This window comes from Petromyzon marinus, chromosome 1 (genome assembly GCF_048934315.1).
Source record: "Petromyzon marinus isolate PM22_M1 ecotype Great Lakes invasive population chromosome 1, UKy_Petmar_22M1.pri1.0, whole genome shotgun sequence".
NCBI lineage: Eukaryota > Metazoa > Chordata > Hyperoartia > Petromyzontiformes > Petromyzontidae > Petromyzon > Petromyzon marinus.
The window spans coordinates 26,349,558-26,367,332 of record NC_133667.1 but is presented as its reverse complement, the minus strand read 5'-3'; the positions used below and the strand labels follow the sequence as shown (position 1 = coordinate 26,367,332).

The window sequence follows — 17,775 nt, the reverse complement described above, 5'->3', positions numbered from 1 at the left end:
GGGGAAGACAAAGGCAGTTGGGAGTGGTACTGGCCACAATATACGCCGTTCTGACCTTCAGGAGATGCTTGCAAGCAAAAAATACCTCCACAGCAGATGTAGGTGGTAGGGGGATCTTTGTATGATGGCACAAGCGTCGTGGTGACGTCACCGCCACTTAGTGGCGATTGTTGTTTGTATGATGTTGTTGTTGTTTGTATGATGAAACGAGATGTTTGGGCAATAGCTTACTGAAAAGAACGTTTTATTTCCAGTCTCTCATATTCACAACTTGCATATATACCGAAAACAAGAGGATATTAAATGTATACATTCAAAGCACGGCTTATCCACAGTATACATTTTAAGTAATGAAGGGTTTCGCTTATCCAATATATGATCGCATAGCGAATTTTAACCATTATATGAATTCAAGGTCTCCTTATCCAACATAGTAGAAATAACACATACACCCATGAATATTCAAAGTCTCCCATATGTAATATACATATTCTAGATATAGCGTATGACTTATTTCTCATCATTGCTAAATGCAATGTATAAATTCTAAGTCCGGCTTATCAAATACTGTATACGAAAAGTCCTGCTCATCCAATATATCAATTATAAATAACTTCAATGTCTATAAATATAACTTCATTTTCCATTATTTACCCCAGTGAAAGCCCAATGACATAACAAATTTGTGACTGACAATTTATTTAACCTGGTGAGAGAACTCCTTAAGATTTCTTAACTCTTGATATTGACGTAATATATTTAATCATGACAGCCCATCGAGCTTAATTATCAGTGTATTTCATACCTAAGTATAACTTTATATTTACGCTATAAGGCAGTGATAACAGTGGGAGAGGCTCACGTCAGGCAAAGTTAATGTTTTACTTAAACATTGGGTATATTTTTGTCTTGGATGCAAAACTAACCTTTTTTTACAGTTTTTAAAAGTAAAGTTTTACCCACCCACTCACCTACTCGTCCACCCAAACAATCACGCACCAACCCAGTTCGTAACTCATTCTACTAACTGCTCACCAACTCAGCCCTCACTGACCTATTCATTTTTACCTCCTAACTCAGGTGATTGAAAGGCAACTATGGACCAAGCAGGTGAATTACAGGTGCGTCTTAGAACAGTATACTGGTGAATTTATCATACATATGAGCGACAAGAGGGTCTTCGTAGACATGCAAGTCTTGAGTCACAGGTAGGTTTTGACCTACAGGTAACAGGTAAGTGACAGACAAGTCTTGGCATAGAGGTGACAGTCACAGGATATAGATGAGTGACAGGTACATCTTGATGTACAGGTGAGTTTTAACTGAACAGAGGAGTCAGATTTGTACATCTGAGTATTGACCATACAAGTCATTCTTGACAAAGGTTGAAAGTCATAGTTGAGTCTTGACCCAAAAAGTGAGAGTCACAGTTGAATACGGGTAAATCTTGGCATACAGGGGAGTCGTAGCTGGCTCTTGGCGTACAGGTGAGAGTCGTAAGTGGCTCTTGGAACACAGATGCGAGTCATAGGTGGCTCTTGGCGTGCAGGCGCGAGTCATAGGTGGCTCTTGGCATACAAGTGAGAGTCATAGGTGAGTCTTGGCATGCAGGGTGAGGTGGTCGGAGCGAGCAAATCTCCGGTCGCAGTCTGGGCAGGAGAAGGGCCGCGCCCCGGTGTGCTTGCGGACATGGCGCGTGAGCTCATCCGAACGTGCGAAACGCCACGGGCATGGAGACCATGGGCACACGTACGGCTTCTCTCCTGCACACGCACAGGTACACACACCATCAGCAATCGTGTAACCCATCTGTCCAACTCCTACATGCGTGCCGATTTAATTTCTCCATCTTAGCAGTGGGCGTCCATTCGGTTGCATTCCCTCTATTGGCTGCCACCCCATTGGCAGTCTTGACCTTCCGTCATCATTCCTTCTCGCAAAATGTCCTGCCCAAGCCCACTTACCTGTAATGATAGCTAGTCAATATGATGTCTTCAACTTGCGATTGCTCTCTTACGCATTTGTGGGGTGCACACCCAGTCATCTCATGCCAGTTGACTCAAAACTCCTGGGCCTGTCCCGTGACCTCCTGCCAGCGAGGCTTTCGAAAATTAACGTGGCCTCAAAGCACACCTAGCCTGGCACAAGTGTTGTAGTGACATCAACACGACTTAGTAGCGAATGTCAGATGTTTTTGTATGCGCTTGCATGTGAGTGTTCGCTACAGTGCTCACCTGTGTGTGTGCGAACGTGCGCCTTGAGGTGCGAGCTCTTGGTGTAAATCTTCCCGCACCCCGGGTGTGTGCACGCATGCGAGGCCTTCCTGATGCGTGCACCGCCACGCGCACGCACGCCTTGCACACCTGTATACACATACATACACACACATATATATAAAGTACATATAGACATATGTAATAAATATACAGAACATGATGAATTGCGGCGGAGTGCTTTGTGCATTGCGCCAAAAACCCAACAACCTGGGTTTGATGGGTTTTAGAATATTTATTTAGACTGGAGGAATCTGATGAGCTCTGAAGCTTTTATTCACAGATGTCCAGCATGGACGGCTCAGAAAATGACAACAGCAAATAAAATTGGAGAAACTGTTATGTACTCTACACAACAAATTAAGTCGAAGCAACAAAGTTTTCCCATTGACAAAATATATTCTATCCATTGCTAACTTCACTGGCAAGTTTTTATCTAATTTGAACCTGGGCCTTAGATCAACCTGCATGGACCAGTGGAATGACAGATTGTAAATAGTTATTTTATGATTATTCAGTATATATACAATCAAACATATCGAGTACACACACACAATTCACCTAGACATCGACAAATGCACACAGTATATGCACACACACACACAATATAAAGTCACAGAAAAGGTGCAGCCCTGCGATACCTTGCTTGCAGAAGGGCCCTTAGTGGGAGCTTTATATATACACACAAGGTTGTTCCAAAAAGAAACTAAAGATATTTTTGTTAGAAGACCTCAGTACAAACTGTTTCTCCAGTTACCCTCGACTAAAACACCAATGTCCCAGTGGCCCCATAAGCTTTCTAAAGCCAGCAGTAAACATATTTAGGTCAGTCCTTAAGCGACGACGACGACGCCACTGCCTTAACACTTAATAGCCTCGTCGTTTTAAACACGTAGCTTCTCTCAAAGGTCAGCACAGATTGGAGTCTGAACGGCTCGGTCTAGGCTGTGCGTGGAATGTTACAGAACTTTCTGTACAAGCTTTCACATTAATTCTGTCACCGAGTGCAGGACGTTGGTATGGATGACCCTGCTGAAACTGCAGCTATTCCACATATTTATAAATGTTGCCACGATTCATAGTTGTCACAATCTAGCAGCTTCACTCTTCAATGAATTTTATTAATTTGATACACTCAGCACAAAGACAATTGAATAAGACACTGTTCTTCTAATATGCAGGCATGCAAGGGCACCACCATCTTTGAGTGTGTTGAGAGGTCTGCCATCTAATGGCCAAATATGTTAACACGTATTGCATATTTATATAACAGTAATTTTCCATTTAGTACAATACTCAATTACACCGACATAAGGTTCCAGAATTATGAAAATCTTATTTACTGACACACACCCTCGTACATAATTACAACAACCGCCGTTTGCCACTAAGTGACAGTGACGTAACCACAGAGCTTGTGCCAGGCTAGGTGCACTTTGAGGCCACATGAAGTGTCAAAGGCTCATGGACAGGAGGCGACTGGACAGACACAAGTGCCATTGGTTCACTGAGATACATGCATAGATATAGAGTACACATACGTGTACACAACCACGGCACTTGTACCAGGCTAGATGCTCTCTATAAAACTCTAAGTGGAACTCTCTAGGACAGGTAACAGGACACACAACCTATAAGCTTGCAGAACGCACAGAGTTATATGCATGCATACACTTTTGCAAACAAATACGAGGGGTGTGGACCAGCAGTTCAAGAACAATCGTTCAGAATTCATCATGAAACTGACCCGGCATGCACCAAAATGTTACTAAACATTAGGGTCATGTCCCGATTGGCAGATCGGATTTATTTTTCAGAATTCGAATACGTCGCAAGTATATTTCTGTACTCTTTTTTTTTTAACTCTGCAGAGCATGAAGAATGTAAAGCAGCTGGAGCAGAGATTTACAAATAAGATCTGGTTATAGTTTGTGGCACAGTGCATCATGAAGATTTGTGAGAATCTAGGCTGTTCAGTGGCCAGGAGACTGCAGTAAGTTAATGCATTGTCATCACGAGGGCCAGCATCAGCAACAATCCTCAGAGTAACATCATCATCGAGCAGCAGAATCATCATTAACACTGAAAAAGAACGCATTCACTCAATGGGCCTGACCTTAAATAAACCGACTTATTGATCGTCAGCAGCATTATCAGTATACGCAACAAATATAGCAGACGTAAATAGCTGCAGCAGTCACCATAAACACAGCAGTATCTTCAAAATCATCATCAACACCATAAGCAGCATCATACACAGCATGTATCCTCTTAAACAATAGCATAAGCATCACAGCTTCATCACTGGCATATCATCAAACCACATAATCAAATCCCTTTAATACCCAAACTGCGCGACCCTGATATACACAACTATTATAGCAACACTCACCGGAAGCTTTTGTAAAGGTGTTTCCGCCGGTTGCCGCAGTAATGGTTGGCTGTTGAGGTGATGGCATTGCTCCCTCGCGGTGCTGGGCCGAGCTGGCAGGATCTTTGCCGGGGACTGATGGCAGCTCCATCGTGGGAACCTCTAGCAGCTCTGCCATAGGAACTAAAGGTTTCTCCATCCTGGGGTGTACCTTTTGCTCAACAATGGGGACCAGTGGTTGCTCTGCCCGAGGGACAAATGATAGTTCTGCTCCAGAGACCGGTTGTTGTTCCATCCTGGGTACCATTGGTTGCTCCATCCTGGGTCCCAGGAGATGCTCCACTGTGGAGACGAATGGCTGCTCCGTTCTGGGGAACAATGGTTCATTCATGGTGGAGACCTCCAGTAGCGCCGTCCTGGGGACGTATGGAACTTCTGTCGTGGAGACAACCATTGCTTCTCTCCTGGAGTCGTCCATTAATTCTGCCGTGGAGGTTAACAGCTCATTTCCAGCATTCATCAGAGTCTCTGTATCAAAGCCTACAGCCAGGCTGCACGTACTATAAAGCACCGAAGTGTCAAGCTCCGAGCTGTTGCTCATGTAGAATCCTTGTTCCGCCAAGGGGCCCATCTGCTCCTCCACCGTAAAGCCCATCTGCTCCTCCACCGTGGGACCCAGAAGGTGGGACAGGGATCCCGAGGTCGAGGGAGCAGTGAGGAGGAAGTCCAGTAGGTCATCATCAGAGAGATCAAAGGTGGGAACCTGGGTAAAGATACAGAATCATTATCATCGTAATCAAGGTCAGGAGGACATCGGGTCAAGTTCAAGGTGCCACCATGGCCAAAGCTATTAATGCTGCCACACCTCATCAATGCGTTTTACCTTTTGCCAGATCCCATTGCTGCTGCACAGTAGACATGCGACCTCCAGGATCTGCCCTAACAGTACCCCACCATGTGGTGTTCGGTCTTCACCCTCGGTCGCCGGATTCGTTCAGACATATCCATTGCCTGTCCTCGGCAACCGACCCTTTACCACCTCCACCTTCTCTCCCGAGACCAATGTGGTTAACACCATCATGCCTCAGCATCGCGGTAGCACAGTTGACAACTGGCTTTAAGGGACAACTATTATTACACCCTCATCACCACTAAATTCTGGTTTCGTCTTTCCCTTGTGACGATTGACACATCCAACAAGTATCAACCAACACAACCACCCGTTCATGATTGCATCCTACTGCGCTTTCCCTTTACATTGTGTTTCGAAATTGCAGTTTGCTTACAATATCCTGCAATTAATTATCTCGCATGCTCCACATGCTTCTAAACTAAAAGGCCAGAAGCCGCAGCTCTGAGCCGACAGTGGGAGGGAATCAACCACTGGCCAGATCTTTACCAGTCATGAACCATCAACTTCATCAGGACTGTTAACATCATATTATCTTATCACTGTCAATAACTCACATTTGTCAATAACACTGCCTTAAAAGGAAAAATATTTAATGGGCAAGGATTCTGGCAACAGTCCTTTTGCATATCAAATAAGAGGGGCACGTAGTTGCACACTAATATACACCGTGCTGACAGATAAGAATTATATTTTAAAACTTTTCTAATGAATAGTATTCAATTGGAATATGTATAGTTACCTATGTAACTGTTAGAGCATTGGTATCATCTAAAAATGTAGTCGAAATAAAACATTCTTGAGTAGTTGAACGGTAAATGGTAAAACAAAACAAATTTTACAATATGCCACCTTTACATACCCGTCCCCCCCACATAAAAAAATATAAAAGTGCTTTTTACACATCACATCAGCCACATCGCATGCTAGAAGTGCATAATTTCAGCAGCAATGGTTCAACACAACTAAAAGCCCTGGACTGATTACAACATTCAGTGTCTCATCAGCAGCCAGGCTTGTTCGAACCGACGCTGCTGATCTGCCAGCTGTTTATAAGGAAATGGTAAGATAACGATGTATTTTATTTCTGCGATATTCAAGTCGTTTCGCAGAAGTGGGGTTGGCTTTCACTTGGAGCAGTGTCCTGCCCTTTTCCCCTCATTTAATTGAAAGTTTTAAGATTATTGACCCGACTTTCACAAACTAATTTAACTTAAACTCCACGAATACAGTGGTCCTAGATAAATCACGCCAAACTTGTTTATGAAATTAAGTAGCAACCTTTTTGCGGAATCCAGTAAAGTATCCGTTCAAGGATCTCACCCAAGATTCCGGAACTGAACGAGACTCCAAACATCGCACCTCCTTCGCTTTGACATTCCTTGAAGACACCGGTGTAACCATCGACCCCATCGGAACATCAAGAGGCTTTTAAGCAAATCTTCTTCACGAATGGAAAACCAAAGACAAGCCACAGTACCCAGTGCGATTGTGGACATGCAACCAAAACTATGGGCCATATCGTAAACCACTGCAGTCTGCGGCTCCTTCAACGGAGGAAACAGCAAAATGACACCAACCCTCTCCTTAAGCCCCCCTCTCGTCGTGGCTAGCAGACCTCGACAATGACATTAAACGCTCAACATACTGCCAGCATGCGCAAAAAATAGAATGAAAGTATCCGTTTGATGTTTTCAATGCGCATCACGGACATCGAGGGCGGAGAAAGGCGGTGACGCATTGATTAAAGTGCTTGCGGATATGAACCCGGTGAACCTACCTGGCTAACCTACCTGGCTGGGTTGGATCGCCAGCTACAGCCACCATCAGTGGCGAGTGAAAAATGTACTGGTTCTGCAGCCCCACCCCCCACCAACCTCATACTTTCAGCAGCCCACAATGACCCCGGCGTGGTGAAATATGGTCAAATAACCCCCATCCATGACCTAGACCGGCATTGGAAAATACCTACATCTAGCGGTGGATTGACAGCGAACGACCTGTATTTTACATTACGTGGATATTAACTTTGAGTGGGTTTAAATCATGAGTGATTAAACTACAACAAAATTTGCTATAATGGATACTTTAAAATGAATATCCTATGTTGCGACATGGGCGGCGCCATAACCACTGTACAATGCGGGAGAGAAAGTGGGCGACTTGAGGATTCGGTGGGAAATTAGACGTTTCGGGGACGTTACAAACACAGAGAAGAGATGGTGACAGACACCGACAAGAGACGTTACAGACACCGACGAGAGACGTTACAGACACCGACGAGAGACGTTACAGACACCGACGAGAGACGTTACAGACACCGACGAGAGACGTTACAGACACCGACGAGAGACGTTACAGACACCGACGAGAGACGTTACAGACACCGACGAGAGACGTTACAGACACCGACGAGAGACGTTACAGACACCGACGAGAGACGTTACAGACACCGACGAGAGATGTTACAGACACCGACAAGAGATGTTACAGACACCGACGAGAGACGTGATAGACACCGACGAGAGACGTTACAGACACCGACGAGAGACGTTACAGACACCGACGAGAGACGTTACAGACACCGACGAGAGACGTTACAGACACCGACGAGAGACGTTACAAACACCGACGAGAGACGTTACAGACACCGACGAGAGACGTTACAGACACCGACGAGAGACGTTACAGACACCGACGAGAGACGTTACAGACACCGACGAGAGACGTTACAGACACCGACGAGAGACGTTACAGACACCGACGAGAGACGTTACAGACACCGACGAGAGACGTCACAGACACCGACGAGAGACGTCACAGACACCGACGAGAGACGTCACAGACACCGACGAGAGACGTCACAGACACCGACGAGAGACGTTACAGACACCGACGAGAGACGTTACAGACACCGACGAGAGACGTCACAGACACCGACGAGAGACGTCACAGACACCGACAAGAGACGTTACAGACACCGACAAGAGACTTTATAGACACCGACAAGAGACTTTATAGACACCGACAAGAGACGTTACAGACACCAACAAGAGACGTTATATAGACACCGACGAGAGACGTTACAGACACCGACGAGAGATGGTACAGACACCGACGAGAGACGTTACAGACACCGACGAGAGACGTTACAGACACCGACGAGAGACGTTACAGACACCGACAAGAGACGTTACAGACACCGACAAGAGACGTTAGACACCGACAAGAGACGTTACAGACACCGACGAGAGACGTTACAGACACCGACGAGAGATGTTACAGACACCGACAAGAGACGTTACAGACACCGACAAGAGACGTTACAGACACCGACAAGAGACGTTACAGACACCGACGAGAGACGTTACAGACACCGACGAGAGACGTTACAGACACCGACAAGAGACGTCACAGACACCGACGAGAGACGTCACAGACACCGACGAGAGACGTTACAGACACCGACGAGAGACGTTACAGACACTGACGAGAGACGTTACAGACACCGACAAGAGACGTTACAGACACCGACAAGAGACGATACAGACACCGACGAGAGACGTTACAGACACCGACGAGAGACGTTACAGACACCGACGAGAGACGTTACAGACACCGACAAGAGACGTTACAGACACCGACAAGAGACGTTAACAGACACCGACAAGAGACGTTACAGACACCGACGAGAGACGTTACAGACACCGATGAGAGACGTTACAGACACCGACGAGAGACGTTACAGACACCAACGAGAGACGTTACAGACACCGACAAGAGACGTTACAGACACCGACAAGAGACGTTACAGACACCGGGAAGAGATGTTACAGACACCGACGAGAGACGTTACAGACACCGACGAGAGACGTTACAGACACCGACGAGAGACGTTACAGACACCAACAAGAGACGTTACAGACACCAACAAGAGACGTTACAGACACCGACGAGAGACGTTACAGACACCGACGAGAGACGTTACAGACACCGACGAGAGATGTTACAGACACCGACGAGAGACGTTACAGACACCAACAAGAGACGTTACAGACACCGACGAGAGACGTTACAGACACCGACAAGAGACGTTACAGACACCGACAAGAGACGTTACAGACACCGACAAGAGACGATACAGACACCGACGAGAGACGTTACAGACACCGACGAGAGACGTTACAGACACCGACGAGAGACGTTACAGACACCGACGAGAGACGTTACAGACACCGACAAGAGACGTTAACAGACACCGACAAGAGACGTTACAGACACCGACGAGAGACGTTACAGACACCGACAAGAGACGTTACAGACAACGACAAGAGATGTTACAGACACCAACAAGAGACGTTATAGACACCGACAAGAGATGTTATAGACACCGACAAGAGACGATACAGACACCGACGAGAGACGTTACAGACACCGACAAGAGACGTTACAGACACCGACAAGAGACGATACAGACACCAACGAGAGACGTTACAGACACCACCAAGAGACGTTACAGACACCGACAAGAGACGTTACAGACACCGGGAAGAGATGTTACAGACACCGACGAGAGACGTTACAGACACCAACAAGAGATGTTACAGACACCGACAAGAGACGTTATAGACACCGACAAGAGATGTTACAGACACCGACGAGAGACGTTACAGACACCGACAAGAGACGTTACAGACACCGACAAGAGATGTTACAGACACCAACAAGAGACGTTATAGACACCAACAAGAGACGATACAGACACCGACGAGAGACGTTACAGACACCGACAAGAGACGTTACAGACACCGACAAGAGACGATACAGACACCGACGAGAGACGTTACAGACACCGACGAGAGACGTTACAGACACCGACAAGAGACGTTACAGACACCGGGAAGAGATGTTACAGACACCGACAAGAGACGTTACAGACACCGACAAGAGACGTTACAGACACCGACGAGAGACGTCACAGACACCGACAAGAGACGTCACAGACACCGACAAGAGACGTCATAGACATCGACAAGAGACGTTATAGACACCGACAAGAGACGTTACAGACACCGACGAGAGACGTCACAGACACCGACAAGAGACGTTACAGACACCGACGAGAGACGATAGAGACACCGACGAGAGACGATAGAGACACCGACGAGAGACGTTACAGACACCGACAAGAGACGTGACAGACACTGACAAGAGATGTTACAGACACCGACAAGAGACGTTACAGACACCGACGAGAGACGTTAGAGACACCGACGAGAGACGTTACAGACACCGACAAGAGACGTGATAGACACCGACAAGAGACGTTACAGACACCAACAACAGACGTTACAGACACCGACGAGAGACGTTACAGACACCAACAAGAGACGATACAGACACCGACGAGAGACGTTACAGACACCGACAAGAGACGTTACAGACACCGACAAGAGACGATACAGACACCGACGAGAGACGTTACAGACACCGACAAGAGACGTTACAGACACCGACAAGAGACGTTACAGACACCGGGAAGAGATGTTACAGACACCGACAAGAGACGTTACAGACACCGACAAGAGACGTTACAGACACCGACGAGAGACGTCACAGACACCGACAAGAGACGTCACAGACACCGACAAGAGACGTCATAGACATCGACAAGAGACGTTATAGACACCGACAAGAGACGTTACAGACACCGACGAGAGACGTCACAGACACCGACAAGAGACGTTACAGACACCGACGAGAGACGTTGGAGACACCGACGAGAGACGATAGAGACACCGACGAGAGACGTTACAGACACCGACAAGAGACGTGACAGACACCGACAAGAGATGTTACAGACACCGACAAGAGACGTTACAGACACCGACGAGAGACGTTAGAGACACCGACGAGAGACGTTACAGACACCGACAAGAGACGTGATAGACACCGACAAGAGACGTTACAGACACCAACAACAGACGTTACAGACACCGACGAGAGACGTTACAGACACCGACGAGAGACGTTACAGACACCGACGAGAGATGTTATAGACACCAACAAGAGACGTTATAGACACCGACAAGAGATGTTATAGACACCAACAAGAGATGTTATAGACACCGACAAGAGACGTTATAGACACCGACAAGAGACGTTATAGACACCGACAAGAGACGTTAGACACCGACAAGAGATGTTAAAGACACCAACAAGAGATGTTACCGACAAGAGACGTTACAGACATCGACAAGAGACGTTATACAGACACCGACAAGAGACTTTATAGACACCGACAAGAGATGTTATAGACACCAACAAGAGATGTTATAGACACCAACAAGAGACGTTATAGACACCGACAAGAGACGTTACAGACACCGACAAGAGACGTTACAGACACCGACAAGAGACGTTAGAGACACCGACAAGAGATGTTATAGACACCGACAAGAGACGTTATAGACACCAACAAGAGATGTTACAGACACCGACAAGAGATGTTACAGACACCGACAAGATATGTTACAGACACCGACAAGAGACGTTACAGACACCGACAAGAGACGTTACAGACACCGACAAGAGACGTTACAGACACCGACAAGAGACGTTACAGACACCGACAAGAGATGTCATAGACACCGACAAGAGACGTTACAGACACCGACAAGAGATGTTACAGACACCGACAAGAGACGTTACAGACACCGACAAGAGACGTTACAGACACCGACAAGAGACGTTATATAGACACCGACAAGAGACGTTATATAGACACCGACAAGAGACGTTATATAGACGCCGACAAGAGACGTTACATAGACGCCGACAAGAGACGTTACAGACGCCGACAAGAGACGTTACAGACACCGACAAGAGACGTTACAGACACCGACAAGAGACGTTACAGACGCCGACAAGAGACGTTACAGACACCGACAAGAGACGTTACAGACACCGACAAGAGACGTTACAGACGCCGACAAGAGACGTTACAGACACCGACAAGAGACGTTACAGACGCCGACAAGAGACGTTACAGACACCGACAAGAGACGTTACAGACGCCGACAAGAGACGTTACAGACACCGACAAGAGACGTGATAGACACCGACAAGAGACGTTATAGACACCGACAAGAGACGGTATAGACACCAATAAGAGACGTTATATAGACACCGACAAGAGACGTTATAGACACGGAGTCACAGCACTCGGGCTGGCTCAATGTCAATGAGCCGGGGGTTCGAGGCATTTTTCCTTCTTCCTGCCACTTTAAAGGCAACTCAAAACAAGTATAACTTTTGCAATTGGCACGCAGCATCGGTACATGTGAAAGGACGGCATATGTTAAACATGTCGTTTAAAATTTTTAATTGTAATCGCTCGATAAAATTATGTTCCCCCCCCCCCGCCGTATAATACTGCAACATCGTCAACCATGGGGTGGGGTGGAGAGAGGGGGTGAGCGGGGGAGGGGAGGGGTAGGGCAGGGGCGGGGGAGGGGCGGGGTAGGGCAGGGGCGGGGGAGGGGTGGGGCTGGGGTTGGGGAGGGGCGGGGGAGGGGAGGGGCGGGGGAGGGGAGGGGCGGGGGACTCCCACCCTGGCGATTCCGTTATCGAGGACACCACTGACGAGAATCGATTCCAATTTCAGTCTCGTTTCCCACCCGTCTCGTTTGTCTTGTCGAAATGTTCTCACTCGCTGTTTGTTGTTGTTGTTTGCGATATCGTCGCTAGATTACCATAAACGCAATGACATTTTGCGCACTACACAATAACGCGAAATCGATTCTTGTGCGAGGTCATCGATGCGTGGGTTATCAACCCTTGAGAATCGACGTGACGGAGCGATGAAGAACCCCCCCCCAGTGTCCCGGGCCGCTTCGGCTTTTATCGCTGCCATGCAAAGTACAATATTCACCCGCGACTGCAACGCAAGCTAAACCCACTCGCGTGTTATAAATATTCTCTCTTATAGACTTAAATAGTTTAAACGTGTCTAATTCCACTACTGCAACTTTTTATATTATATTATTAGCTCTTTCGGTAAAGTCACGTTGAAGAGAAACAATAAAATAATAAAATATATATAATAAAAAATTCTCACGACTTTTACAAGTTAAAATTTTAGTCAACTGGTTCACACGACCACGAGGGCCCCCCACCCCACCCAGCGTTGTCGATTGTTCGTTGTGGGGGGTAGAAAGGGGGGGGGGTCGGCCAACTCGTTGCAAGAGAGACACAGTCTGTACTGAACGGGTAATATCTACAACAGCTGTTTGCCTCTTGGCGACGTAGTCTTCGGAATAGGGCAGAGCAGAGAACCCCACGGTTGTACTGTACTACCACGCTCCCGCTTTCTGTGCGCACCCGCTCTCCAATAATCGCACCGACAAGAGCGGTCAAGTAAGGCCAAACGAACCCCCACGACCAACAGCAAAGAGGTCGTCGTGTGGGAAGGGTGGTCCCTTGAATCTAGCAGTAGCTTGACAGAAGGGCTGTCAACAAACATGGGACCACAGTGAGCTTGCTTGTATGCAGCCGAGGCAACGTCCCGTTCTATGGCAATATGCCCGCACATTGTCAATGTCGACACAAATCAATGCGATGTAAAACTCTAAACAGAACGTGCCCTCTCGTTTGCCAAGTACAGGGTATTGATCACAAAGCCAGTCGAGTACGAATTTTGAACTTTTCTTTGACACAGTCCACGTGGACCGGACGACACGTGCGTAGCACGTGTTAAAACTTCCGTGGTAGCGTGTCGCCCACTTACTTCAGCCACAAACCCTTAAACTGAACGAGTCAAAGAGTTAACACTTAGACAACGAGCATCAAACTGACGCGCAGAAATATTTAGTGCAATGCAAGAATAGCGATGTGTGTTTGATCTTATTTGACGTGGCACGGTACAAATGTTGTTTTCGTTTGTTTGCAAGAGGTGGTGCAACGATGTTATATATATAAACACAAGTTTGTAATTTTCACCGTGCACGTATCGAGACGCATGTGTCAGAACCTGTAAGTTTTAATATTTGCACGCACGTTATATTGCAGATATGCTGCACGTTACATTTATCCGACAGGAGCAAGCAAAAAGAAAACATACAAACTGGGCTAGAAAAAATACGACTCGAATTTTTTGTTCTTCAAGCGAATCCTGATTAGCAATGAAAATTGTATCCACATAGGGCGGCTGAATTCAGATTATACGCCTCCACGATATTAAGCACGATGGAGACTCGGTTAAGTCAATCACAGCAAATTAATTCAAATGCAACACCAGCAACTTACCGCCACGTTCCACTCCTCAAAGTCCATGCTCATCATGCTCCCCTGGGCTCGCGAGAAGACAGAAATCGGCGGCAGTGCAGCTTCCGCCAACCCCATTTTTTGTTTTTTAATTCATTGGGGGGGTTCATTAATCACTTTTAAAGTTTAAACAAAACGAACGTCTCCTGCCCGCCGGCGTTAAATGAATGAACCTCGCCAAACCAGGGCGCGGCGCTTTTATAGCCCAGGGGGCGTGGCTCGCAGAGCACCCGCGAGTTCCCATTGGCGGATATCGTTAAAGGGAGCGGTCGAAGGCACCAGCGGGGCGCTGATTGGCGAACGATCCGCGAATGGGCGTGGTCTGTTCGAGCTTGTGGCATCGCGCGAGGGCGACGCGGCTTTCAGCGCACGTCACGCGTGGGCGGTGCTGTTTGGCGTTGCCGGGGAGACGGGAAGTAAATACTGTGACGTCACAGACGCACGTGCATCACCGCTACTGCAGCGGAAGTGGGGCCACCTTAGTTGGATTCCCGGTCGTGGCTAATATCAAGCGACGCGTCATATCGTACCCGGCAACGGCCCTTCATTTATTAAAACACTGTACCTACTTAATACTAATGCTATTATCACGATTAATGAGGTTATAACGTTTAGTAAAAATGCTGGCGTGTTAGCGATATTATAACTTATTTAAATCTGCTATAAACATTTTCTTTTTTCAATTTTGATTTAAAGCTTTCGTGACTGCAGGGATTCATATTCTTGGTTCTTTCGGTAAAGTCACCACGTAGAAGGGAAACAATAAAATAATAAAAATATAAAACAATACAATTCTCACGTTTCGACCACAACACAAGCAATCATCATTATTATTTTATTGTTTCCATTCTACGTGACATTACCGAAAGAACCAATATTTCCTTTTTATTTTAGCAGGTAAGGCCCACTGAGCTATTTCTTTAGAAGCGACCTGGCCACAAAATGATAGCTCAACGAAGTGGCTTATCATGTGCACATTCATAGCAGCCACATGTTTTAAAACACATGTTTTTAAATGTGAAGGTAAAAACAGGAGGACCCAGATAAAAATCCACACGACCACGGGGAGAAAGACGGAAACTCCAAATATACAGCAGGCGTCAGGGTCGGGAGCGAACACCACACACTCCTACATACCAGGCGAGGCCGTTAACATCTCACCACCGCGGCGCCCGAGGTGGAAGAGTGAGCCGTTCGCAATCGTAAAGATGGTTGGTGGTTAACTCACCCTATTATACCTCCCGTGTCGATAAATTGAGTACCACTTTGTGGGGAAGTCAACAGTGCTTGCCATATGGATATATTTCCCCCACCATGGGAAATGAGGAATATTCATCACTGACTCAGAGCTTAAACAGGAGATGATCACCGCTTCAATGTCCATTTGAGCAATAAATAACTTTCAATTGCTACTTATAGCAAACATGTTATCGCTGCAACAGTAGTCAGCGTGTGAATCGACTGGCTCCCGGCATAGGAGAGTAGCATTACCATCGCTGGCTCCGAGTCCAAATAATGAATGGAGATGATCATGAATGCGATTTAATAAAAAAATATTAATAATTCACAGGAGGCCTCCCTTCACCGAATGTCGTCGGGTTGTTTTACCATACATCACCGCATTGGTCCGTGCGTGTTGTTGCAGGGTGGGCCCAGGACTGCTTCAGGTATCACTCGCCACTGATGTTAGCCGTGACAGGGAAGAAGCGTAGGACGCCGGGCTGACAGTGCAATAACCCCCCCACCCCCACTATTTATATGGGAGTGGCTGCTGCTCCCCCAGATTTTCATCCACTCATAGACAAGAGCTTCGTCCAATCACAGCTCTTTCCTGAGTTGTTTTTATCAGTCCTTCACGATTGTTGATTCTTTCGATTTTAGCTGAAGAAAATAAAATTAGTTTTCATATAGGATTACGGTTTAAGGTGCATAGCTAGGATATAAGAGTCAAGGGATAGGGTTTGAGATTAAAGATGAGAGCTTAGTATTAGGGTTAGAGGTTATGGACATTAGTTCCGAATATATTATATTATAATCCTGATAGATTGAGCACCTTTACACATTTATTTATCGACTCGCCATCATTTGGGGGGTTAACGCAGTCCATCTCCATGCCTCTGGGGTGGATACATAATAAATACTTTGTTGAAGTCAAATATGGTTGTCCAATAGACTTACCCACGGCATAGGAATGTGTAATTTCCACAAACATCATTATTTATCCGGAGTCGATACAATAAGCACCCGTCTGTGGAGCGTGAACAGTGGTCGTTCTATAGCCAGACTTGGCCCTGTCGCGGGAACGTGTAAGTTGCACAAATGGAACTGAGAACCGCCCGATTGGTTGTGTAAGCAGGGGAAACCCTTGGAATTTGACAATTATAAATGGGCGCATTGGGATGAAATAAATATATTTCACTCGATTCAAACTCAAGCTGACAGCGCAAACCCCCGCCTTGACATACTCAAGCGTATGAATTCCACACTAAAAATAACGTAGGCTACCCCCGAACAATGTTTGTCTAAGCGCTTAAAATCCTTTTTTCACCCCCTTCTTTCTCATTATGAATGTCTCAGCGCGACACCCGGGGGCACCGTCACCCTGGGCGACCATCAACAACACGGTGCAAAACAAAGGGGGGGGGGGGAGGAGGGGGGGGCTTCCCCCGGTGATCGCCATTGGTCGCGCTGGCGTGACGTACGGTGGGGTGGCCACGGAATTCCTCGGAAAAGCCGGCGGAAAGTCCTTGTAAGGGCACACGTGGCAGTCACGTTGCCAGGGGCGATGGGAGTAAACACCGCAGCCAAAACAAGGAACCCACGAGAACAACGCCATTTCGCCCTTGCCAACACACACACAGCACGCGCCGCGCTCATGTTTTGACCGCAGATTTGAG

At 46.9% G+C, this 17,775-nt stretch overlaps 1 protein-coding gene across 3 annotated transcripts; it reads right to left on the bottom strand.

The window, feature by feature from the left end:
- Positions 1–227: 227 nt before the first annotated feature.
- Positions 228–17,446, bottom strand: LOC116938799 (uncharacterized). 3 transcript variants are annotated; one of them, XM_032946469.2, is made up of 4 exons: positions 16,487–17,446; positions 4,666–5,407; positions 2,235–2,363; positions 228–1,763 (listed from the first exon to the last, which is right to left on the bottom strand). In XM_032946469.2, exons 1-4 carry the CDS (start codon positions 16,487–16,489, stop codon positions 1,588–1,590), a joined length of 1,050 nt encoding a protein of 349 aa, XP_032802360.1. In that variant the 5' UTR covers positions 16,490–17,446; the 3' UTR covers positions 228–1,587. The 3 variants fall into 3 exon arrangements, with proteins under 3 accessions (XP_032802360.1, XP_032802339.1, XP_032802351.1); XM_032946448.2 differs by lacking the exon at positions 16,487–17,446 and adding an exon at positions 14,861–15,709; XM_032946460.2 differs by lacking the exon at positions 16,487–17,446 and adding an exon at positions 6,878–7,915.
- Between the last annotated feature and the right edge of the window lie 329 nt (positions 17,447–17,775).

What these genes read in the sequence shown, in the direction of transcription:
- LOC116938799 (XM_032946448.2), bottom strand. Translation starts at nt 14,956, where the DNA reads ATGGGGTTGGCGGAAGCTGCACTGCCGCCGATTTCTGTCTTCTCGCGA. An exon ending in CACCTTTACAAAAGCTTCCG is followed by an intron (nt 2,364 to 4,665) that starts GTGAGTGTTGCT and finishes ATGTGTATACAG; the next exon opens with GTGTGCAAGGCGTGCGTGCG. An exon ending in GCACGTTCGCACACACACAG is followed by an intron (nt 1,764 to 2,234) that starts GTGAGCACTGTA and finishes GTGCGTGTGCAG; the next exon opens with GAGAGAAGCCGTACGTGTGC.